This window comes from Canis lupus, chromosome 1, assembly GCF_003254725.2.
Source record: "Canis lupus dingo isolate Sandy chromosome 1, ASM325472v2, whole genome shotgun sequence".
Lineage (NCBI taxonomy): Eukaryota > Metazoa > Chordata > Mammalia > Carnivora > Canidae > Canis > Canis lupus.
The window spans coordinates 37,063,928-37,088,499 of NC_064243.1; the positions used below are offsets into that span (position 1 = coordinate 37,063,928).

The 24,572-nt window shown below is 36.6% G+C and overlaps 1 protein-coding gene and 1 long non-coding RNA gene across 6 annotated transcripts in view; one reads left to right on the forward strand and one right to left on the reverse strand.

The window, feature by feature from the left end:
* SHPRH (SNF2 histone linker PHD RING helicase) overlaps window positions 1-24,572 on the reverse strand; it is a 94,469-nt gene continuing 69,897 nt past the window's right edge. For all 3 annotated transcript variants that reach the window (XM_025422497.3, XM_025422498.3, XM_025422499.3), the window contains exons 25-30: window positions 24,109-24,297; window positions 10,336-10,428; window positions 9,583-9,669; window positions 8,673-8,851; window positions 3,405-3,485; window positions 1-2,009 (exon numbers count right to left, since the gene is read on the reverse strand). In XM_025422497.3, coding sequence (XP_025278282.1) covers window positions 1,913-2,009; window positions 3,405-3,485; window positions 8,673-8,851; window positions 9,583-9,669; window positions 10,336-10,428; window positions 24,109-24,297 — 726 coding nt within the window. In that variant the 3' untranslated portion in view covers window positions 1-1,912. The remainder of the gene's footprint in view (window positions 2,010-3,404; window positions 3,486-8,672; window positions 8,852-9,582; window positions 9,670-10,335; window positions 10,429-24,108; window positions 24,298-24,572) is intronic.
* The window catches only part of LOC112644258 (uncharacterized), a 51,532-nt gene continuing 43,826 nt past the window's right edge, over window positions 16,867-24,572 (forward strand). For all 3 annotated transcript variants that reach the window (XR_003126258.3, XR_003126259.3, XR_004810220.2), the window contains exons 1-2: window positions 16,867-17,106; window positions 24,117-24,283. This is a non-coding gene — a long non-coding RNA (uncharacterized LOC112644258). The remainder of the gene's footprint in view (window positions 17,107-24,116; window positions 24,284-24,572) is intronic.

The window sequence follows — 24,572 nt, forward strand, 5'->3', positions numbered from 1 at the left end:
TTTCAATTTCCACTAAAATATTTATTTAATTAATGATATCTTACAGAAATAAATAAGAACAGTTTTTCTCTAATACAGATAGGTGTATTTATATATATATTTTTTCTTTTCTTTTTTTTTTTTTTTTTACAAAATCGAAGCATATCAAATTGTTTTCCCTAAAACTTTAGCTCAAAAAGGAATACTAGGAAACAAACAGAAATACTGAAATATGCTGATTATCAAATTATTACCATGGACCTTTTGAATCTCAGCATGACAGAAGATTTAGAGAAAGACCATGAGATTGGGAGTTAGGGCATCTGGGCTCCACTGTTGCCTTGCTACGTGTCACAAGCATGGTTCTCTGTATTTCTGAACCTTGGTTCTCTACCTTTATAAGAGGAATGATATTAGTTATACCAACTTCACAGGACTGGTGGGCAAATTAAAGCTGAATGTGAATGTACAGGAAAGCTCTTTATAATATGTAAAGAGCTACAAAAATAATAGTCTTGTTTAATTTCATATAAAAGAATCAATGCATATCTTCCTTCAACTGAAGAATAAGCACCAAAAACGTGTGTGTGTTTTCTTCAGTGGAATTATGTCACCCTATAAACCTAGAATAAGAAAATGCACCTTAACTAAGCACCAAAGCTTCTTGGACAAATGTGATATAAGGGATATTTCTATTACAGTTTTCTGGGCAGCTAAGTAGGAGCTAATGAGTCCTGAGGGTCATTTAAAACTCTGGAGGCTCAAAGAAAATGAAACAAGAATAGTTGTGTTACATCAAATGGCTAGGATAAAATAACCTACTCCTTATTTAGTGATTTCAAAGTCCATTAATTCTTCACAGAAGAAGAAACACTCAGTTATCAGTTGCAATTATTTGCTTATGTAAATACGACATTCTCTTGTTCCAAAGATCAAATACTAGTCCTTGAGAGAAGTCCTAGTAAAATAAAATAACAAATTATCACAAATTTAGATACTAGTGGTTAAAAGTCTAGTTTCCCAACAACACAGGAAAGGAAAAGAATCCAAGACATCAATATAATAATGAAGAAAAAAAAAACAGAACACAAAACCTGGCCATACATACTTCCATGTTATGATTAAGAAATAAAATGATAAAAACTGCAATATTTACAGATACATCAATCTTAAAGTATGTAAAAACAAGGAAAATTAAAAATAGAAAAAGCAGTTTAGATAATTTTATGATAAACATGAATACACTTAAAATGCTATTTAAAGTTCACTGCATACACTGACATTACTTAACACATCATAGAAATAAGAAAAGTGTTCAATGTTTCAATTTTTAGTAGCAACATACAGAGAAAAGAAAAACTTGCCTAAATGTTAACTTATTGTTAGGAATAGTATTACTGTAAAGTCACTATGCATGGAGTTATAGTCTAAAGCTACTCAAATAACTAGAAGTTAATATAATTTGCCATCTACTTAAAATATTACTACCAAGATATTGGTGAATCATGTACTAAAGATACTGAAGGCCCTTCCAAAACGAGATTTTTGTGGGTCAAATATACTAGGTCATATAAAATTAGACCAGTTTATTCTCTCCCTTACTCCAATTCTTTTTAAGACCGATCTTATCAAAAGAAAAGTACACATTACCTCTCTTAATTCCCTTGCATCATCAGATGTAGTTATTCTTTGGGACAAAAATAAATGTTGTATTAGGAGTGTAAGATCAAAAATCTTTATAGATCTTTTGGAAACAAGATAATTGGAAAGGACTCAGTAACTACTAGGACACCATACAACTAAAAAAAGAAAGAAATTCATTCAATGAAGAACAGTATTTACTGACATCTACTGGATTTTTTACTTGTAACCTTCTCTATAAGCAATGAAAAACTTAACTACAGTAAAGTCTCTGGATTGAATCAAGTGTACTTCATTCAAGTTCTTCAGTTTCTTTGGTAAACAGATCCGCCAGATCAGCCAAGGTTAAGACGGAAGCTTCGGGATGCTTCACCGATGAGCTCGTGTGACTGCAAGGTTTCCCAAGGAAGGAGAGTCAGAAAGAAACCAAGGAATAAATGGTTACATTTGTGTTATATTTTGCTCTAGTCTCAATAATATTAAGACATAATGATATAAAAATATTCTTATAATATAAAAACATATTTGCTCATAAGTGTTTGTAAGTGAACCATAAGAACCTTCAAGAAGAAAGTCAATGACAGGATCATTAGTACATCTCGTCAAAATTAGTGAAGACTTCTGTATAGCACTTTTAGGTTTTGTTATAAAATGTCTTTTCTCTCCACAATTCCTAAAATAAAGAAACAGAACCCATGCCAAATGCTGCTACAGCTCTCACCTTAGAATCTGCCTTCTTACTACCTAAAGTTAGTGTATTTGAAGAGAATTTCAACAGCTCTTGTAACTGCTATTTTATTTAAGCAGCTTAACTATAATTGCTGATTTCTGTTACACATGGAAACATCAGCAATAAAAAGCCTTCATGTCTGATGCAAATAGCTTTCACAGTAGACTCTTTCCTTCTCATAAACCACCAATGGAAGGAGATTTCTGGTTCAAATTGCTTCGTTGCTATGCACTGTGCCTCTGTATAGACATCCCTTCCAAGGCAATCATTCCTCTGTATCTGCCAACCATACCTATCTCATAAGGATATATAGTAAGGCATTGGTTTATGTTTTCAAAATGACTTTGAAGAAAATTATGGAATAAATATTAGAAGGTTTTATAATTTTTAAACTTTATAAAATTTTATAATTTTAAAGTTTTTTTTTAAAGATTTTATTTATTTATTCATAAGAGACAGAGAGAAGGCAAAGACACAGGCAGAGGGAGAAGCAGGCTCCTCGCAGGGAGCCTAATGTGGGACTCGATCCCAGGACTCCAGGATCACACCCTGAGCCAAAGGCAGACGCTCAGCCACTGAGCCACCCAGGAATCCCTAAAATTAAGTTTTTAAAATTAAGGTCGCTCTGGTCTCTCTGCTTCTGTTCTGCCTTTGGAACAAATATCACAATCATCAGCTGAGTTTTAAGTCCAGATCTTCTCGTGTGCATGTGACCAGCATGTGTGATTTATAAAGCAACACTGTAAGTTTCCTTTTAGAGATATCAGACGAAGGCTTTTAGGGTGGGCATAAAGATAGATTTCTTTAAAAAGTAATCCAATATGGCAAAGAAATGTAGGGCAGTTTAAATATTTTTAAACATTACAATCTCTATTAATAAATTAAGTCAAATATAGGATGTCCAGAGCATTAACTGGAAAATTTTAGATAGGTAAAATGTCCTGTTTTGCCTTTAAAAAATGTATCTGGTCATCTAAGTGAAGAAGTCCCAACACTTGTATAACCTTATATAAACAGGTAACATCCATCGGGCTTGTAGCAGATTATTATGTACCTCTTCTCAGCAGTTTTCAGCATTGCCTGCATTCTTTCTTCTATTGTTGCTTTAATTAAGAATCTGTGTACAATAGTAGGTCTAGAAGGTATGAAACAATGGTAAGTTCAAAAACTTCTTAAAACCAATTAGAACAAACAAGACTTCACATATTATATGCTATATTCATCAGTCACACAGGGCTCATTGTGGCAAGTAGTAATCAAGGTGCTGGGGCGGTGGTCAGCAGTAAATAAAACAAACTAGTCTTAATGAACTAACATTCTAATGAGGGCAGACACACAATAAACACATAAATTAGATAATACAGATAATGCCATAAGGAAGCTGACATATGAGTTGAAACATGACTGACGGGAATGAGGTTGCTAAGCCAAGGAGCAGAAAGAGCATCTAAACAGAAGCAACAATAAATAAATGCAAGCTCTTGGGAAGAGAACATGCTTGGAACAAGCCTAAAATGTATGAAGGGCAGAAAGAAACCTAGCATGGCAGAAGTGTATTTTAACAGAGAGGCAGGGAGTGGAAATAAGATTGGAGAGTGGGCAGGAAACAGATCGTGTAGGGTCTGGAGGGACATGGCAGGAATCTGGTTTTTATTGTGGTTATGAGGGGAAGTCATCCGTGGGTTTTATGCGTGATTTGATTTATACTTGATTATACTGTAGACACCCCTTTGGCTGCTGTGTGGGAGATGGCCTATTAGGTAGCAAAGGGAAGACCAAGAAGTCAGTTAAGGAGTTCTGTAGGAGTCCAGATAAGATGGAGAGTTGTGTTCTGGTTGTTTCCATGGAAACAGTAACTATCAGAAGGTCTGGAATATCTTTTGCAGGTAGAGTTGGCAAGGCTTCAGTGATGGTTTGGATGTGTGGCACAAAGAGAGAAGTATGGAAGAGTCTTAGATTTATGGTCTGAGAAACTACAGTTAAGAGAGTCAGATTATAAGATGGGGAGGGCTTGGAGTGGGTGGGAATGCAGTAGGAATACACTTTCTTTTACCCATGTTAAATCTGAGTTTTCCATTAGCTAGGTATCTAAGGGGGAGTCCAGCTATGGGTGAAGCAAAAGAGCTGGGAATGAGAGTCTGAGACAGGAGCTGAAAGGGCATGTCTAGACCAGGGACATATATCTGAGAGTCATCCACATATAAATGTTACTTAAAGCTCTGGAACTGGATAAGCTCATCTAGAAGTGTAGATAAGAAAAAAAGAACCTGCAGGGACCAATGGCAAGAAGTAGGTCATTAATAATATTATGAATCACATTTCAGTGGCACACTGAGGACAAAAACTCAACCGGAAAGGCTGAAAGAGGAAGGTTAAGAAGGGGAAGGTGGGCAGTGGAGTGTTTTTAAAGCAGATGATATTAAGACATATTTATCTGGTCATATATTACAAGAGGAATGTCCTTGAGAATATGAGAAGGGATGGGACCTATGACAAGTGGAATGGCTGGCTTTTGAAAGAAAAGGGACATTTCACCCACTGTAATAAAAGGGAAGGAACATACTGTGCCTTCCTGCTTATTGCTACAGATGAAATATTCATACCTCTACCTACAACCAAGGCTTGCACTTGAGTATTATTCTGGCACTCTCTCTTCTCTCTTGCTTCACTAGTTCTCCATTTCTAATGGATTGCTCCATTATTTCTCCCATATGAAAGGAAAAAGCAACAACAAAAAAACTTCTTGATCTCATACTCTTCCTTTTCTCTGTTCTTTGAAGCAAAACTGCTCAAAATACGAGTCCCATCAGTGATGTAGAGACAGCAGTGTACTGTGCTTAAAAGTATGATTGAGGAGGCAGAGGAGCTATGTTTGAAACCCGCTGCCACTTTTGCTACCTATGTGACCTTGGACAAATTACTTAAACCCTCTCTGCTAGATAAGTGTTTGTTGATAAATAAATGAAACCCTAATCTCTCTTATACTCAAATCAGGCTATCGCCTCCACAACTACCAATACTGGTTTCTATCTCCATTCTGCTAAATTTAAGGGTCAATTCTCATTTTTTATCTTACTTGACATTTTAATAATACAGTTGTTGATACAGATGGTCATATCCTTCTTCTTGAGTTACATTCTTTACTTGACTTCCAGGAACCTCTCTATTCTGATTTTCTTCTCAACTCATTGTTTGATTTTCATCTGTTACCTTTGCTGGTTCTTTCTCTTCTCCCATGGCCTCTAACTTTGGTGTGCTCTGGAGTCCAGTCGTTGATCCTCTTCTTTATCTATACACATTCCCTTGGTAATCTCACTCAGCCCCGTGACTTAAAAATACCATTATATGCTGTTGACTTTCAAATATATCTCTAGCACAGACTTCTCCTGAACTGAGGACTTGTACATCCAATTACAGAATACCTATCTCCAGTTTTCTAATAAATATCAAACATCTCAAATTTCTATTTAAAATAGACTTCTGTTCTTTCCTTACCAAACCTGCTCTACCCTGTAGTCCTTCCTGGCTCATCTGAAACCTACTTCATCCTTCTAGTTTTCTAGGTCAAAAACCATGGCATTGACCTTGACTTGCTCACATCCCATGTCTACTCTGTCCACACATAACTACTGGTTCTCAAAATATGTCCAGAACCTGACCACTTCACATCATATCTACTGCTGCTCCCATGGTTCAGGTCACCTTTAACTCTTACTAGGATTACACAACAGCCTCCTAACTGTTCTCTCTTCTACTCCCCATATGTTCCCCTTTCCCCTGGCCCTGAACATATAGCACTCAGAATGATTATCTCAAAACAAGTTAGAACTTGTCACTCCTCTGCTCAAAACCTGCTGTTGGTTCCCTATCTTATACACAGTGAAATCAAGGTCCTCATAGTGACCTCATAGGCCCTATAAATTCCCCTCCCCTACCAGCTTTCTGACTTCATCTCCTACTACTCTCTTTACTTATTCTGCTTCGGTAACTCTGGCTCCTTACTATTCCTCAAACATACCAGGCACAGTCTTGACAGGGTCTTTGCACTAAGTGTGCTATCTGCTTGAATATTCTTCCCCATACAAATCTTGCATGCCAGGTAGCTTTGTGGGTTAAGCATCTGACTCTTGATTTTGGCTCAGGTCATGATGTCAGGGTTGAGAGACTGAGCCCCATAACCCCATGTCAGGCTCCATGGAGCCTGCTTAAGGTTCTCTCTCTTCCTCTGTTCCTCCCTGCCCCTTGCTCCTCCTTCTCTTAAAAAAAAAACAAAAAACCTGCATGCCATCCTGCTTAGCCAAATGTACTTTTTTTTTTTTTTAAACTGGGCTCCATGCTAGGCCAACTTGGGGCTTGAACTCACAACGCTGAGACCAAGACCTGAGGTGAGATCAAGAGGTGGACATTTAACCAATGGGACCGCTCAGGAGTCCCCAGCCAAATGCACTCTTTATTTTTAAAGATTTTATTTATTTATTCATTAGAGACACACAGAGAGAGAGAGAGAGGCAGAGGGAGAAACAGGCTCCAAGCAGGAAGCCCAATGTTAGACTCGATCCTAGGTCTCCATGATCACACCCTGCGCTGAAGCCGGTGCTAAACCGCTGAGCCACCCGGCTGCCCCCAAATGCACTCTTTATCCTCCTTCCCTACTCTACTTTTCCAGCTCCTAACATAGCATATATTTTACTTATGTTCTTGTTCACCATCTGTCTCTCTACCAACTATCATAATTTCCATGAGGGCATCTCAAATACCTAGAACAGTGCCTGGAACACAGAAGGTGCTTAATAAAAATTTACTGAATGAAGTATGTGGGTATTGATGTAGGTATATTACTCAAGTTGGTGATGGAAAGATGAGATGCTTCAAATCTGACTTTATCTGTGTTCTACATATGAGGCAAGACTGTCATCAGTGGGGAGCAGGAAGTTATAGAAGACTTTTAAGATCATCTCTTCAGAAAATGGAAAAAAAATCTATCTACTAGGGAAGCATAGTAGGATTGTCAGGTAGTGCTGAATGGCCTTTCATCTGAGCTGAATCCAGTCCATGCTTTGGAAAACAGTGATAAGACAAGGCGGCAATGTTTAAAAATATAAGAAAAAAACAAACCCAAAAAACCCCAACCAAATAAGACATAACTGCATTTTAAATGACACTGGACAATACTTAGAACAAGTGTGCAGTTATTACAGTTATGTTACTTTGTCATATTTTACTATGGGTTTGTTTGATGAACATTTCTCTTTCATGCTGAAAACTAAAAGTCCTCATTTGTTCTCCTGGCTATTGCTTACAGAGCAATCCAGCTTTTAACAGTAGGTCATACAAGATGGCATCTCCTGTTACTCCTCTCCACATACTCTATTCCTAAGCAATTCTAAACTCTTTTGGGTCCCTAGGGATCTCCTGGTGTTTATCTCCTCTGTGTTCCTGCACATGCAATTCTCTTTGGCTGTGTGAGCACCCCTTTCTAGCCTAGTTTTGAAGTAATTGTTCCTTCAAGACTCAACCTAATGAAGCCTTCCATGACTCTAAGCACAACTAATGACTCCCTTCTGTTACCACAGTACTTCTATTACATTTTTGCACACTCTGCTGCAATAGGTCAGCTCTTCTGCTTCCTGTACTACATAGCAACCTCTTTGGGGGAGCAGACTATGTCTTACTCAATTTGAGTCTTCAATATCTAGTATGAGTGACATATAGTTGCCACTCAGTCAATATTTAATGAATACTCAGTACAGATTTTTTTTTTAAACATTCAAGGCATCTACCATCTAGGAGGTAATACATCTAAGAGGTCTTATGAAGGGTAACTGTCTATTCTGACATTTGAATGAAAGTAGTAGATATTACACAATACTCACTATTAGGTTGGGCCTCAACTAAATCTAGTTACCTCTTAGAGTAGCCCCAAGGGACTATCTTTTCCTAAGGGAAAGAATTTAAAAAGGAGTCATGAATGGGATATGCCTTCTTTTAAAAACAGGCTACTTTAAACAATCAAAAATCACTTCTCCTCAAAGTCATGATGGATGCTTTCAACTCTGCAGCTTAGTTTAAGAAACTGTTTTGGTGAAGCAAACAGCGTAATTTTTCCAAGAAGGGAGACACAAATATGGGAGAATTCAGGGATTTGCTGTTTGGAGGAGGGAGGGTTGGAAATCTCAAAATGTCTTTTGGTCATATACTTGAACATTTAATAAATAAGTCATTAAAAATGAATAGTTATATGAACATAATTGAAGAGTTTAAACACTGATTTATATCTTAGAAACTGGAAGCAAATGTAACTGATGCTAACTTTAGTCCTTACTTTGTTTGTCCAATCCGGTGCACCCTCCCAATGGCCTGAAGCTCATGGGCAGGGTTCAAGATGGGCTCCACCAAGAGAACATGAGTTGCTTCAATGATAGTTAATCCATTAGAACCTGTGTGCAGGGGCAGCAGCAAGATATTGATTTGGGGATCATGTTTAAATGCTGAAAGGTTCTCCTAAAAAAAGAAAGGTATATTTAGATTTTAGCTGGATCACTTAGAGCAGTATAGTATAGCTCATATTAAGAAGCCTAATAGTATTCAGGTCACTGTGAAATGTAATAATTAAGACAATTAAATATAAATTACCGATTTCAGAAAATGTAAACTTGTCTGACCTTCATGAGGACAAGGGTCACATAAACTCTCTTATTCTTTATGATACAGTGGAAACACAAGATACATGTACCTGATGTATGCCAATTAAACTACATGAGAGAGAAAAAGAAAGTGTGTGCCAGAGTGAGGATGAGATCAGAGACATGAATCTGTTACATTTTTACTTGGTCTTCTTTTGTGTTTTTGTCTCAGGGTGTGCGCCAGTCGTCGTGCTGAGCGTAGCGTAAGCAATTTGACCACATAGGGTTTTTCCTGGTGTAGTGTCTTGAGAACCTAATCCTGGCATGAGGGCCCTGTCCATTGAACAGGTGTATCACAGATCATCTTTTCCTCTATTGAAGCAAACGACCTCAAGTCAGAAGATCTTAAAAAAAAATGACCTTGCTATGGGTATAAATGAATAGATAGAAAATAATTAGTTTCTCTACTTTGCTTTTGAATGTTAGTTTTATAATGAATCAATAACTCAAATCTTTATACAAGACAATAAATGCAAGTAAGCTATTAACAGCAGTTTTAATTTACAACTAAATCTCCCCTCAAAAAAAGTAAAAATCTTCTTGACGTACCTGAAATGTCTTAACACGACTGATTTGAGCAAATTCCATGTTGTTGTCAGTGAGGGCTTTTGAAATAATATCTAATACATCTTGCCACTAGAACACATAAAAAAATAAGAAAACAAATTTTTGTATAGTTTTCACATAAAAAGGAATTGAAAAGGAACTAAATCTAAATTACTTTTGTACTTCAGAATTAACATAAAAACAAACTTTCAAATGTGGTTCCACCAATATTATTTTACACTACCAAAATGGCAGTGGTTTTTGTTTGTTTAAGTCAAATGCTGGTTAAATTTAGGGTAAAAGACATAGGTGTTTTTGGGAACTGAATTAAGATAAACATAAATAATGGAATGGCTAATGGATAAAGTTGCCTATCTTTTAAAAATAAAAACTACAACTTTTACTTCATATTTTATTCAATAGATTACTTTTTCTTTTTCTCAAATAACCAATTTAATTTGTGGAATGAGACTTTCAAGGTTACAGATTCTAATTTTTAACATATTAACATTAGAAAATGCCCATAAAACATTAACAGGAAATGTAGCTATAGAAATTGCCTTTGTAAAGCATCACCAAATTTCTCTAAAAATAATTTTATCCTATGGAAATAGAAAAAAAAAAAAGAACATGGAAAATCTAACAGTAATTCTAAATCTCAACTATATTAGAACAAACATTAAACATGAGTTCTCAGATATGAGCTGACAGAAAGCCAGTCTGAGGTAAGACTCAGAATGAAAATGTTGATTATACCGTTGAGAAGACGAGTGCTTTAGCCCCTGGGTCTCTAAGTTGGATTCTCATCAGAGTTCTGACCACAGCTTCCACTTTTGTAGAATGGCTGCCCTTTGGACATAAACAAGAAAACACATCACTACCAAATAAATCTAGTTTACAATGAAAAGGAAAACCAATATAAAACACTTTTATTACCAAAACTACATGTACATCAAAACAAACTATCGGGTTCTATGTGTTCACTCTTCTTTATTTTGTATTTGCTGGAAATTTTCTTTAGCTAGAAGCTATAGAACTTAAATCTAGGGAAAACTGCTTCTGAAACATACCAGAAAGTCATATAGTGATATACGACCATAAAGAGAAGATTTTTAGGTTAAAGTAGGTAGGATTTGTAGTTAGAAGATTTTATTATTTTAGATCAGCAGAATTTATATATTAAAAGCACTCCTCACTTCAGATATTATATGGCATTAGAAATCTTAAGAATATAATGAATCAGAATTCTAATGTAAGCAAACTGTGAAGGATCCAACTCAGGAAGGATCTTTTCTTGTAGGGAATTACAAAGGACAGTGACAGAGGTACAAATAACATCTACTTGGATAGCAGCAGATTTCTATAAAGCTAAATAAACACACACAGGTGGGTTTTACATTTTCCATAACCATTTCCATCATTAAAGTATGAAAAGGAAAAAAATGAAGAAATAAAAAAATGAGGAAATGAGCAAATGTTTTCATAGCCTTCTGAGAAAATTTTCCTCCTGGAATGCTCTGGGAGATGGCAAGACATGAAGATATTAAGGGTATGGGACTTTTAGCACTTTTACAGAGACACTCAGAGGCAAAATGTATAAATGAAACAAGAAAGAAAGGCAATGCAACTTTTAGTTAGCAAGAGAGAATTATGGAAGAAGTTTTAAAATTGTAATACTAAAATCCTAAGTCTACATAATTATATAATTCTCTGGTATGCAGACTGCTAATTATACGTGCAAGGTTAAAAAATATAAAGGATCTGTTTCAGTCTAAAAATCGTCTTAAAAAAGAGCAAAATTATATCAAATAAGAGAAAGCAGGAAATCAGCATGAAGTATTGTTAATGAGTTTAGATAGAAACATACGTATCCCTCACAAAGTCTCATTTCAAAAATATTTTTTTTTTAAAAGATTTTATTTGAGAGAGAGAGAATGAGAGAAAGAGAGCACAAGCAGGGGGAAAGGGCAGAGGGAGAAGCACACTCTCTGCTGAGCAGGGAGCCCAATGCCAGGTTTGATTCCTGGACTCCAGGGTCATGACCTGAGCTAAAGGCAGACACTTAACCAAGAGTCACCAAGGCGCCCCTCAAAAATATTTTCAAATGAAATACCATAACTATAAAACCTTCCATTTATTAAGTTGCTTCTTATGAAAAGTTCAAAAGAAAACCTAATAATCTTTAATAAACAACATTCCAAATTAGAGTGCTAACTCTGTGAAGGAAAAGACCAGAACATTCCCTTTTATCAAAGTCTGGACAGTTCAGTGGTAGCTCTCAATAAGCCCTTGCAAATATCACAGCCTGGAACCATTTGGTCCTAGTTCAGTTACTTTCACTGTGAACGAATAATAAGGAAGCCTAGAAATCTAAAGCTCTGCTTGGCAGAAAGGTACATGGGAGTGAGGCTACTTTAACACTCTTTTCTTCCACATGGATGGAAGTGGCTACTGAGAAGAGAAAAATGCATAGAATTCTTGATGGGTAGCCCATGTATACTGACTTGCATGCCCTGCATAATTTTAAAAAACGAATCCAATACATGCAAAATCCTGTTAGGTCAATATGTTTAAATAGTTTCTTTCAAGACAAAAGATTTCCTATTTTAGACTATTTGAAGCCATTTAAATGATCATAAATTGTCATTAAAAATGTTGCTTCCAGTTGCAAGAGGATATGTTGAGTTTATTTTTTAAAGATTTATTTGCTTGAGAGAGAGAGAGAGAGAGCACACATGCACACATTGAGTGTGGAGGGCAGAGGGAGAAGGAGAGAGAGAGAGTCTTAAGCAGACTCTGAACACAGAGCACTTATGTGGGCCTCGATCTCATGATCTGGAGATAACAACGTGAGCCAAAATCAAGAGTTGGATATTCAACCGACTGTGCCACCCAGATGCCCCTGTTGAGTTTATTTATTTTTAAAAAGATTTTATTTATTTATTTATTTATTTATTTATTTATTTATTTATTTATGAGAGAGAGAGAGAGAGAGAGAGAGAGAGGGGGGCAAGACACAGGCAGAGGGAGAGAGGGAGAAGTAGGCTCCATGAGGGGAGCCTGACATGGGACTCGATCCCAGGTCTCCAGGATCACACCCTGGGCTGAAGGCGGCACTAAACCGCTGAGCCACCTGGGCTGCCCTGTTGAGTTTATTTTAATAATGATTCCTAATTTGCTACTAAATGAAAAGAAAATGCTATGCACAGTTAAGGATTACTGATCTAAAAAGTTACCATAGAAAGGCAGTAAGCTATAGGAGAAAAACTGAATAGAAGTTAAATAGGATCTGGTTTCTCTTTGATTTACCACATCTATCACAAGCACATTTTGGATAACTTAAAAAAATTACATAAAATCAAAATATGCTTATTGGACAACTAAGCTAACAGAAATATAAGAATTAAAGAAGTTAAATACTTTTTTAAAGCCCTACCTTCTCAAAACAGCACTAAGAATTGGCATTTATTCTGTTACACCTCCTTAGGCATTTTAGAAGCCTACATAAAAATGCATATGTACTCCACAAATATTTGTAAACTTGTTTTATAAAATGGTCTTTTCATTTAACATTGTATCTTAACAATCTATTCATAGAGGATCTTTATATTTATTTATTAATATACACTTAGACTCTTGCATTCTTTTTTGCTATTATAAACCAGACTTTAGTGATACTTATAGCTTTGGATACAAAGCCATATGTGAAAATATTTTTGTTGGATAGGCACGTTAAAGTGGAATTGATGGCCAATTCCAAAAGACTCAAAAAATTTATTAAGATACTTGGACTCAAAAAATTTATTAAGATACTTGGATCCTGGTGGATTTTGGTGGGTCAAATTGCCATCTAAAAATGCTGGAAATTTTAACTACCAATGGTTAAAAATGTCTGCTTCTTTGCACATTTGTTAAAATTTAATTTTTTGCCAGTCTGATAGGTGAAAGGAGGAACTAAATTTTCATTTAGTCTATATTTTCCTGACAGTGAACTTGAGTATCATTAATTAGCCATTTAGAATTCTTCTGTGAATTGGAGGGTGGTACCATTTCATTATATATGGGTTGATAAACACTAATCTTTTTTTTTTAACCAAACAATTAGGAGCTACAGGAGAGGTTAATAAAGTCAGCAAACCTAGTGGCTTTTGTGGGGGCAGGTGTGAAGAGGCAGAGGGAGAAGGAGAGAGGATCCCAAGTGGACTCCATGCTCAGACTAGAGCCTGATGTGGGGCTCAATTTCACAACCCTGAGCTGAAATCAAGTCAGACACTTAGCCAACTGAGCCACCCAGGTGCCCAAACCCAGTGGGCTTTTATCTTATCTTCAATCTTCAGAAACCTAGATTCCCACCACTCTATGCCCTTATTCATGGACTTCTTTTCTCTTCCTTGCTTGTGATTTTTATTTCCAAATGAAAAAGGAGTCCCAAGATAATACTGAAAAGACTATGGTTGGTTTTATAACAGAATCAATGAAAGTGAACAAAAAGATAGGGCAAACTTTCTTCTGTTATTTTCCTTATCACTCAAGTCCCTTCAACATTTCAAGTAAGTTCGTATTTGATTATCCAAATCATTTACTTATTCAACAAAAATGCCAAGAACTATATTAGGCACTGGATATACAAAGATCAAAATATATACCCTCCTCCTACTCCCCAAAACATATAGTCTAATGCATGTTACAGAATATGGAGAAAAACGAAAAAGATGGTTTATACTGCTGATTTGACCTAGATGCAATTTAAATGAATGTTTTATTATATCATCTTAATGAGTACTATACATATTCTACTGCTCTTTTTTAATGTTTCTATCTCAAATGCATAAATGAAGTTTGGCTCAACTCCGTTTTTCAGAAGATTATTCAATATGGCCACATACTAAATGTTCAGTTTGTCAAAAAAAAAAAAAAAAAAAAAAAAAGGTTAAAACATGAAGGGATGGGTTATATACAGGCAAGGCTAGAGGAGATCACAGAAGGAGGCACAAAAGAGATTAGGATGAGGAACTGTGCACAGGAATCTATCCCTATGCAAGGTGTTAACAAAGTAACAAAGTATGAATATTCTCCAGAAAGGTAACCTGATAGCCCGAGTCCAACTTGGCTTATTTTTTAGCTATATCAGTAAACATACAAAGTTAAGCTGGAATGATATGTATTTGCTAGCAGGGTGCATGGGAATGGACATCCCACAAAAATGCTGGATCACTTAATATATTAGATTGATAAAGTTGTATTTAATTATAAGCACCTTTGTCCTCTTCTGAAACTCTTGTTCCTTTCATTGTTTCCACCCCTTCTTTGAATCTCTGTTCCACCAACCCTGCCTTTGTGATCAAGTCAGTACTTCTGGTGTTCCACTCATGAGATAAGCAGTGAAGAGTATTATATCATTAATGAAGAATACGGATGGGATTGTCCTTCTTTATAGCAAAGGAATCATAAAATATTCTTTATAAAAATCTTTGTTCCCTTGCCTGTAATTTAATCAACAAAACCAAACAAGCTACATATACAGGTGGTTTTTCTACTTGGTGGAAAATTAACCGCAAAGTTAAAAGCTCTAGGCTTTTGGGCAGAAGTCAAGGCAACAAAAAATAGCAGATACCCATTAGCACCAAAGGCCAACAAAGAATATTTCTTGTGAAGTCTGGCCTAGAGGTTGTCTAGCTTCATAACTAAAGATCAGAAATGTCATGCAGCCTCTTATCTACTCTAAGAGTGTTAAATGTGTTAAAAGGATGGAAAACTCACTTTTATTTCTTTGTCATATATTCAGTAGAAGAATTCTAATAATAAAGCAATCAAGTAGTATTGATTTAGACTTTGATAAATGCTTCCCCTCCATAATGGGACTCAATATCTTACCAGGTTGTTCGTAGAGTAAGGTACTGCTTTTCAATCCCTGAAGTCTTATTATTGGGGCAAGAGAGAATAGGTAAAATCTTTGAGTATGGTGTAGAAGATACACAGTTGTTGGCTTCACTCCACTCCCTTCATAACTATTTCCTATTGCTGAGAATCCTTGTTTAGGGAAGGCAGGAAAGGAAGGGGAACAGATCTGACATCTCCCTACCATAGCAGCGAAGTGCTACTTGCATTTGATTTATATAAATAAAACTAGTACTCTATGACTTTTCAGTCATAGCACCAGGTATCGTTGCTTTGTATTATAGCCCTTTGTCACCAGTCTTTTTTCGTGGAGCCCTTCTATTTTCTCTTTTAGTTAATCTGTCTACTTCTCTCACTTTTTCTCCGCAGTATCAATGGATTCTCGTTATGCTTTGCTCCACTGGTAGAATTAAGAGCTAAAGTGGCTGCTGGGTCTTGAAGAACATCAGGAAAATGAGTCAAACAGTAGAGATGAGGAATGTAGTCTTATTTTTCACTGAATATTAGAGAGAATATTGTTTAGAGACTACTTTAGGTCAACATGCAGGCCGTATCTTTAGAGATTTTACGTGTATTATATATAGTCCGTATATGTGAAATACATAAATACTAGTACATGTGAAATGTTTCAAATCATGGGGCTGTAAGCTACTTATCAGTTTAAAGTGAAATCAAAATGAAGTCGTTTTCTGAAATCTGCCATTCATACTCATGCTAAAATTTCTTGAAGTAGTACAGCACAGTGAAAAAAATATTACAATGAGCATTACATGGATATTGGTGCCAGATAAAGTTGACATAGACAGTTAAGTAAGTTTTCTATAAAAAAGTTAGAAGGGCCATTAGACTGAGGTGCTTGTAAAGTTTTTCAAAAAGCAAGGTTTAAATCTGCAAGATTAGAATTATATTCCTTTCCAAATGACTTCAATCACCACTCTGTTCTACAGTGTATAATACTGTTCACTATTTTAGTGACTTTCTGTAGATATGAAAGACATTTATAATTAGGTAATAAGATGTGAATGCTATATAAACATCATGTTATAAAAATGATCCTGTAACAGAAGTTAGGATGTGGAAGAGCAAAGAAAGATTGAAAGAGGAATAGATTGAAAGATGCACTAATGTCCTCTTGTTTTGAAGTGAGGAGATAACAGACACTGTCTACAGCTAATACTTTAAGAAACAAAACCTATGTATATTATTGAAAGTCATATAGGTGATCTTTCTAACTAAAAATAGAAACTGATCACAGTGGCAAGGCAAATAAGGGAGAATGAAGGACAGCATTTCTTTTCATTGTGTGCCATTCCATTTTATTCTGAATTTGTTCTTCTGTGTAAATTATTGCTGCTAAAAAATGAAATACTTCTTGTCTACCCTTATTTCTTACAGATGGACAAGAGGTTCAGGGGGATGGGCAGGAGGCCTGTAATTCTGGGACCTTTTTACCTTGTCACCTCCACAATACAATCAGCACTGTGTTTATGGCAAACAAACTGACCCTCTGAATTCTGACAGTGCTCTAATGCTGCATACCTGCTGTGTCTCTTACTGCGCTAGGGTCAAATGGATGCCTAATCTGAGCTATCTATCTACCACAGATGAGGAGTTTCAGCTTTGTGGGAGGTAAGGCAATTACATCTGAAACAGAGCACAGATTTTATTTTAAACTTCCAGTTATTATATGGATTGATTTTTGCAATCAGTAAAACATACTACAAAGGTCTTGAGATTAGAGATTTTTTTGAATATCTTATCTGACTAAAAAACATCCTGTAAAGAAGATAAATTTATACAACTTAGTCACTGCCCCACCTCAAAAAAGGACTATGTTCTCTAATCAGTAACATGATCAAATATTACATGGTGACAGATCATCGATTTTTTCTTTAGGTTTTCATGGTAGGCTTGTAATTTGCAAATAACATGAATGTTCAGTATAAAATCATTTCTGTCTTGGTATTACCTGACTTTTGTTACTTTTATTCTGGACTTTTCTTTTTGAAAGACAGCTAACTCTTTGAATGTGACTGTGCTATCCATAGTAGTTTCTGCTGAGTAAGATCAGTTAACATTGTTTTATTTCTGTTTGCACCTGTTCACCATGCTAAAAACCCATATTGGTAGTGACAGATACAATTTAGTGCAGTTATATAGCTTGTATGATTGGTCTCATGAAGTAGGAACACTTCTCAAGCTAATGCCTGGGGCAAGTCCTGGGTTCTTCAAGCATTCACATGTTACTTGAATGAAGTGCAATGGATGCCACATGTGCGGTGGGAAATCTTACAAGTGCACTAGGTCCTAAAAATATTATTCTGTCCCTTTAAACATTTGCATAATGATTTCAAAAGAGATAGGTTAGCAACTGTAGAAAAAAAAAAAGGTTAAAAATTTTATTGGCACCCAAAGGCTTTTAGGGATATTATTTAACTGCTTATCTGTTTATCCGTCCATCCACCATTATCCATCCATCTATCCAGATATCCACTACTTAACTGAGTACCTGTTATAAACCAGGCATTGTTCTAGATGCTGGGGATATAGTGCATAAAACAAGTTCTCACTTCATGTACAATGTCCTTTCCATATTGTAATGGTAGTTTACACCCTGCAAATATAAGTTTTTCAGAACAGTAATTTCAAAAAGATAGTTTACATATTACAAGTATCTACTGGGTGTTAGTTTTGTTTTTTTTTGTTTTTTTTTTTTTTTTTTTGGGTGTTTGATTTTTGTAAGCCATTGCTAACTTCCATACCAGACTCCTTAACAGTTCAGAATTATAAAGTGCTAACTTGGCCAGTGAACAGAAATTGTTTTTTGTGATTATAATTATACTTAGTCATAACATTTTCTAACAAAAACATACAATTGCATTCTAAAATTACCAGTTAATGTTCATATACAAGTATCTTATGTAAAAATATTTAGATAAGTATATTTAAATATAATTGTTTGTGGATTATATTCACCAAATTATTTCAGGCTCAGTCAGAATTTTGGAATCAGTTTTTTTCCATCCAGATGTTTGATTATATTTAGAAAGTACAAGAGAGACTTAACAAGTCACCCTTGAATAAATGAACAAAAACTCAAAAAAGAAGAGAAATAGCAGGTAGCTACACATACGATTTGACACATGGTATTTCTAAAAATCTTGGGGAGTTTGAGTGTAGAAATATAGTTCTTTTTTTTTTTGTCCCTTCACAAAGAGGCTGTGTTAAGACAGCTCTGTTAACAATAGTTTTATTTGTTAAAAATGCAGATTCCTGGGCCAGATCCCAGGTCTAATGAGTTAAAATTTAAATGGGAACGGGGCCTGATAAAAATCTTTATTTTAGGAAGTAGGCCAGTTATTAGACACTCAAACATTTGAGAAGATGAAGCAGTAGTGCACATGTGTAGGATGGGTGGGAAGGCTGCTGTTTTCTGTGGCTATACCCACGTAGCATATTTTCTCCTGGATAGAAACTTCATATGACATAAAGAGCCATGGCCGTCATAGGGTCAGGGTTTCCACTGACAAAAATGCTTTGTATGAAACCTATCCAAACTTAGAACACAGGGAACATGCCACGTGGGGCATATGTTCTGCCAGGAAGCCTACTTCACCATCCAAAACGCCTGGCAGTTGTCAGAACTTGCAAGGGGAATTTTGTTTACTTTGTGAAATGCCCAGTAGGTTCCAAGGGTCATTTAGGAATACTGTCACACAGACATTAGGGTAGATACAGTCTTTAACTTACATGTATCCACTAAAGGGAACATTGTCATCTCAATATTCAGTTTATCTGACCAATATTCTATGGTTCATCAATAAGATTCCTTATATTGTGAAATACCAGTAGGAAAAAAAATGTCTTATATTATTAAATATTATTTTTATGTTTTCCAAATATCTTTTATCCAAGACCAGCTAGATAATTAACCACTATGTGTGATATATTGTCTCTCCTGAGAATCTTGACAGTAATACTAAGTGAAATAAACATTTCTGATAATACAAAAACTTCAATGAAATTAATTACTTTTCATTATTGTTTAATAAAGGCCAGAGATTTGATAATCAACATAAAAGAACAAGTCCCTAGGGTTAGTAAAAATTTGAACTAATATTTATATAATTTCAAAGTAATGCTTTAATTATTCATACAGAGTCACCTTTATTTTACAAATGATTACTCTCTCAACTTCACAATACATGATATGACTATTCAGTAGGGTAGTTTCAGATGCAGTGAGGGTCTGAGAAAACAACAGGCAGATGCTTCAAAGAGGAGGTGGCAGACAAGACAGAAATGTGACAGACGTCAGAAAAGGGGACAGGCAGCAGAAGGCAGAAGTGGCAGGCACAAACGGGGACAGTAAAGGCAGGGAGAAGCAAAAGTAAATATGGCAAGAAGAAGCAATGTGAGGATGTGAAAGATGAAACTTACAAGTATAGTGGGTACAATATTCAGTCATGTTTAATAAAAAGGAAATACAAATATACATGCATCTATGACAATAGAAAAATTAAGTTTAGTAGACTCTGTAATCTTGTAACTTTTTATAAGATGCTTTGATTAATTCATGTATGTGCTCATCAGAATGTAGGAAAGACAGGAAGAAGTCAGAGCGTAACAGTATTTGTACACTGATATTCCTGTCCCAACAGGACAGTGAGTGTAACCATCCTGATCTCTCTCCTGTGTGTCTAGAAAAAGTGCCATTAAATGAACAGGTGTTTGGGTTTGATGGGCTCCATGACTCAGTTTCATAGAGGCTGTGCTGTTTACTGGTAGCTAGAGCAATCACTTCCTAAACCTCATGGCATGAAGCCTGACGCAGCAGTTCTTTCTCACTCGTTCCTTGCGCTGTTATGAATGCTTTTATCTAAGGGTCAGCAGCCCTTCTTAGCCACGGATGCCATCAGTGGCCCTTGGGATGCTTGAGGCTAAAGGAAAAGACAGCAGAAGAGAAAGAAGGGCTTAGAAAGACTATTTTTAAGAGAAGGAGGGGGAAAGTGCAGAATTAGGGAAAAAAGGGAGAGGGAATCTGGCAGGAGAGCAGTTCTTTGGGTGGGGAGGAAGATTGAGTCTGACCATCAAATGCCTCATTAGGGCTGGTCAGCGGATTGCACCACAGACCACCTTCCTCTTCACTTAGCAACTCTTGGGCATTTGATTTAAAAATACACATTTATCCAGGGGATTCCCAGAGGGAGCAGGACTACACGACTCCTTGAAGTCATGACCCTCTCATCACTTGATCACAACAGTTGTGTTATTCCCACACTGCTATGCAGTTCCCACCTCCCATTCTTCTCTCTCTCCCAAACTCTGGTGGTTCCCCAGGAACTAGTGCTTTATGGCCAACAAACTTTTTTACACTTTTAACCTTTGGTGGAAATAATGTGTTCTATTTCCTTGCTTTAATTAGAACCTGGCTGTCCTTTGAGCACACCACTTTCTCAGCAGGCCTCTGGATGGAGGAATTCACTCTTTCATATTCCTTGCATTATGAGTATGGGTATCCTCTGGTCCCTCATGGAGGTTTCAGATAATTATTTCTCATTTTTTAAAAAATTTCCATTCTTCTGGGCTTCATGAAACCCGGTTTTTCCCTAACTCTACCTGTTGCTGTCATCATTTACTGAACACTACCTTTCTTTTTTTTTTTTTTAATTTTTAAAAATTTATTATTATTTTTTTTGAATACTACCTTTCATTCATGGAATAATCTTGGTGACTAACTCTATACCTTAACTCTAGATATGATACATTGTCCACTTGAACAACTCCTTCAACATTTAAGTCTTACCACTTCATCTTTTTTTTTTAATTTTTATTTATTTATGATAGTCACAGAGAGAGAGAGAGAGAGAGAGAGAGAGAGAGGGGCAGAGACATAGGCAGAGGGAGAAGCAGGCTCCATGCACCGGGAGCCCGATGTGGGATTCGATCCCGGGTCTCCAGGATCGCGCCCTGGGCCAAAGGCAGGCGCCAAACCACTGCACCACCCAGGGATCCCACCACTTCATCTTCTATCACATTATTTCTTCCACCTCACTTGGGTCACTTGCTTCTGCAGTCACATCTGGAATACTAAATACCTGTCCTTTCTGAAAGGATAAGAGAGCCCAGCCTCTGACAAGGACACTTACTCTTATAGCTTATTTGCTCAGTAACCCAATCTCTCCTTATTTGACTTCAGTGAGATCTCTACTTTCTCTCTCATGGCTTCATACATCATTAAGCCAGTAACTCTGAATTTTCTATCTCTTGTTCCACATAGCAAAACTCTGCTATACAGTTCTATTTGGATGTTTTAGAGATTTCAAACACAGATGCACTCCTCTTCCAAATACCTTGTATCAGTAACTGTACTATTATCCAACTGAATTTTCACATCAGAACCCAGAGGGTCCCCTACTAAATCTCTATCAATCCCTCCAGCATTCTATCTTACTAATCAACTTTACTTCAAATATCTCATGACTATATCCATTTCTTTCTATCTCCACTACCCCTGACCTCATCAAAGCCACCATCACTATTGCTGTAGCCTCTTGATCTGGTCTCTCCTAAGTTTTTCTATTTTTTTCTACTCCTACTAATCTAATTGCCACACTGCACAAAAGGGACCTTTTAAAGATTCAAATCCGATCATGGTACTTCTCTGCATATAACATGTAATGCCTTTCTGTTTATATGGAAAGAAAATTCTTCAGTCTTCAGTGGCCCTTAAGCATCTGGTCTCTCTGTGGTTTCCGGACTCATTTCATTCACTTGTCCTTTGTGCCTTCTACACTGCAGCCACTGAATTCCACTGTGTGACTTCTTGTCTCAGGTACTTCTATGTATTGTTTTTTGTTTGTTTCTGTCTGGCAGGCTCCTCCACACAGGACCATTTTTCTCTTTTTCCCAGCCTGGTTAATTCATTCATCCTTTAGACATCTACTTAACTGTCATTCCCTCAGAGAAGCCAGGTCTGATTTTCTTTTGTAGGGCTTATCACAATTATATGTAAATTATTTGTGTATTGTCTGTGCTCCTACTCCAACTCAAATTCTGTCCCCCACCCACCACCCCATTACCAAACTGTAAAATCCACAAGGACAGCGATCGTGTCTGTTTTATTCAGGAGTGTATGCTGTGTCTGTGAGGCCCAGCACACTGCCTGGCACACACTATGTATCCAATAAATAGGTATGGAATGAATGAATGAATAAATCAGTGAAATTCATTCCAACTTTGGGATTCTGGTTATCTCAACACACTAGAGAGTAATATTAATATCATTGATACCTTCAGGTTTTACTCAAAAATGGTAGGAATAAACAGCAATTAGACATACTTTAATTTAACCACACTTTTGTCAGGAGGGGGAGCCCTAACTCTTGAGAGTTTCAAATTGCAGTTCATTTTCCTCAAAAAATACAATCTTTAAAAATAAAGGATTTTTAATTCTCAGGCCTATATTTCCTACTACAATCATATATTGATTTGTCCTTTGTCTAAATTTGGTTAGGGGGATCCCTGGGTGGCGCAGCGGTTTGGCGCCTGCCTTTGGCCCAGGGTGCGATCCTGGAGACCCGGGATCGAATCCCACATAGGGCTCCCGGTGCATGGAGCCTGCTTCTCCCTCTGCCTGTGTCTCTGCCTCTCTCTCTCTCTCTCTCTCTCTCTCTCTGGCTCCCGGTGCATGGAGCCTGCTTCTCCCTCTGCCTGTGTCTCTGCCTCTCTCTCTCTCTCTCTGTGACTATCATAAATAAATAAAATAAAAAAAAATAAATTTGGTTAGGAATAAAAAAAAAGCATGTTTAAGGTAAGCAAAGAACAAAAAAGTCGTGAGAAAGTTTTTCATTACATAAATGCCCCTTAGATAGAAAGTCCAATTAGAGATCCTGTTTGGATTTCAAAAAAAATTTTTTTAAAGATTTTATCTATTTATTCATGAGAGACACAGAGAAAGAGACAAAGGCAGAGGGAGAAGCAGGCTCCATGCAGGGAGCCCGATGTGGGTGGGACTTGATCCCAGGTCTCCAGGATCACGCCCTGGCGTAAACCACTGAGACACCCAGGTTGCCATGGATTTCTAGTAATTTTCTTAGAATTCTGAATGAAGCACAGGAAAAAATTAGGAAAATAGGGCCATGTTTTGGCTATACCATGAGATACCAAATCATGTCATTTAAAAGTACACTACCTCCTAAGTACATTAACTTCCTAAGCACTCTATTTTTTCCTCGAATGAGGCTGGGTTCATTCCTTTTCCCTGCTATCTAGGGCAAATGAGAGGATGAGGAAGAACCCCTCTTTAAGTAAATCTCTAATTTAACCAGAGCTCTATTTGTAGTGGACAGAAATACTATCAAAGATGATGGATAGGGAACTGAAATTCTAAGACGTTACTTTCTGCCACAGTGGACCTACGGCCAGCCACGTTTGAAAAAGCATTTTTGTGTTCCTCCCACAGACAGTGTAGATGGTAAAGCTGAGGATTTCAGGCAGTGTTCTTACAGATAGAAACAGTAGTTTCTATACTTACTGTGCCAGCCTTGCTCTGATTTTGATGCTCTCACTGCCAAACGCTGATTTCTATTACACTGCTCTATGTTTCCGCATGTTTTTAACCTACTTTACCTTCACAGGGATGTCTTCTTCCTGGCTGGCTTTCTCTGAGGTGAAGACATATGAGATTTCTTTGTGAGATGTGGTCTGGCGGCAGATGGCACACTTAATGGAACTTCTGTGAGACCCCACGCTGTACTGTTCAATTATAATTGAAATGCACTCATTACAGAAACAGTGTCCACAGGTCAGTACTGCCCACTGAAAAAGAAAATACACAGAACATATCTTAGGGAGATGCTATCAAAGATGCATTTTAATTTATAAATACGTTAAAAGGAGGAGAAGGGAATCCTAATTTCACTTCCTAAATGTTTTATGACATTAACATTCTAAGTCATAAAAGCTAAGTTGTATTTTAACTACTTGTACTTTGACTACTTTTGAATTACTTTAGTTCAACCAGAGTACACTTTCATAGTCTTTAGTTCTACTCACTCTTAATTGTGAGCATTAACAGTCAGCCACCATTATTT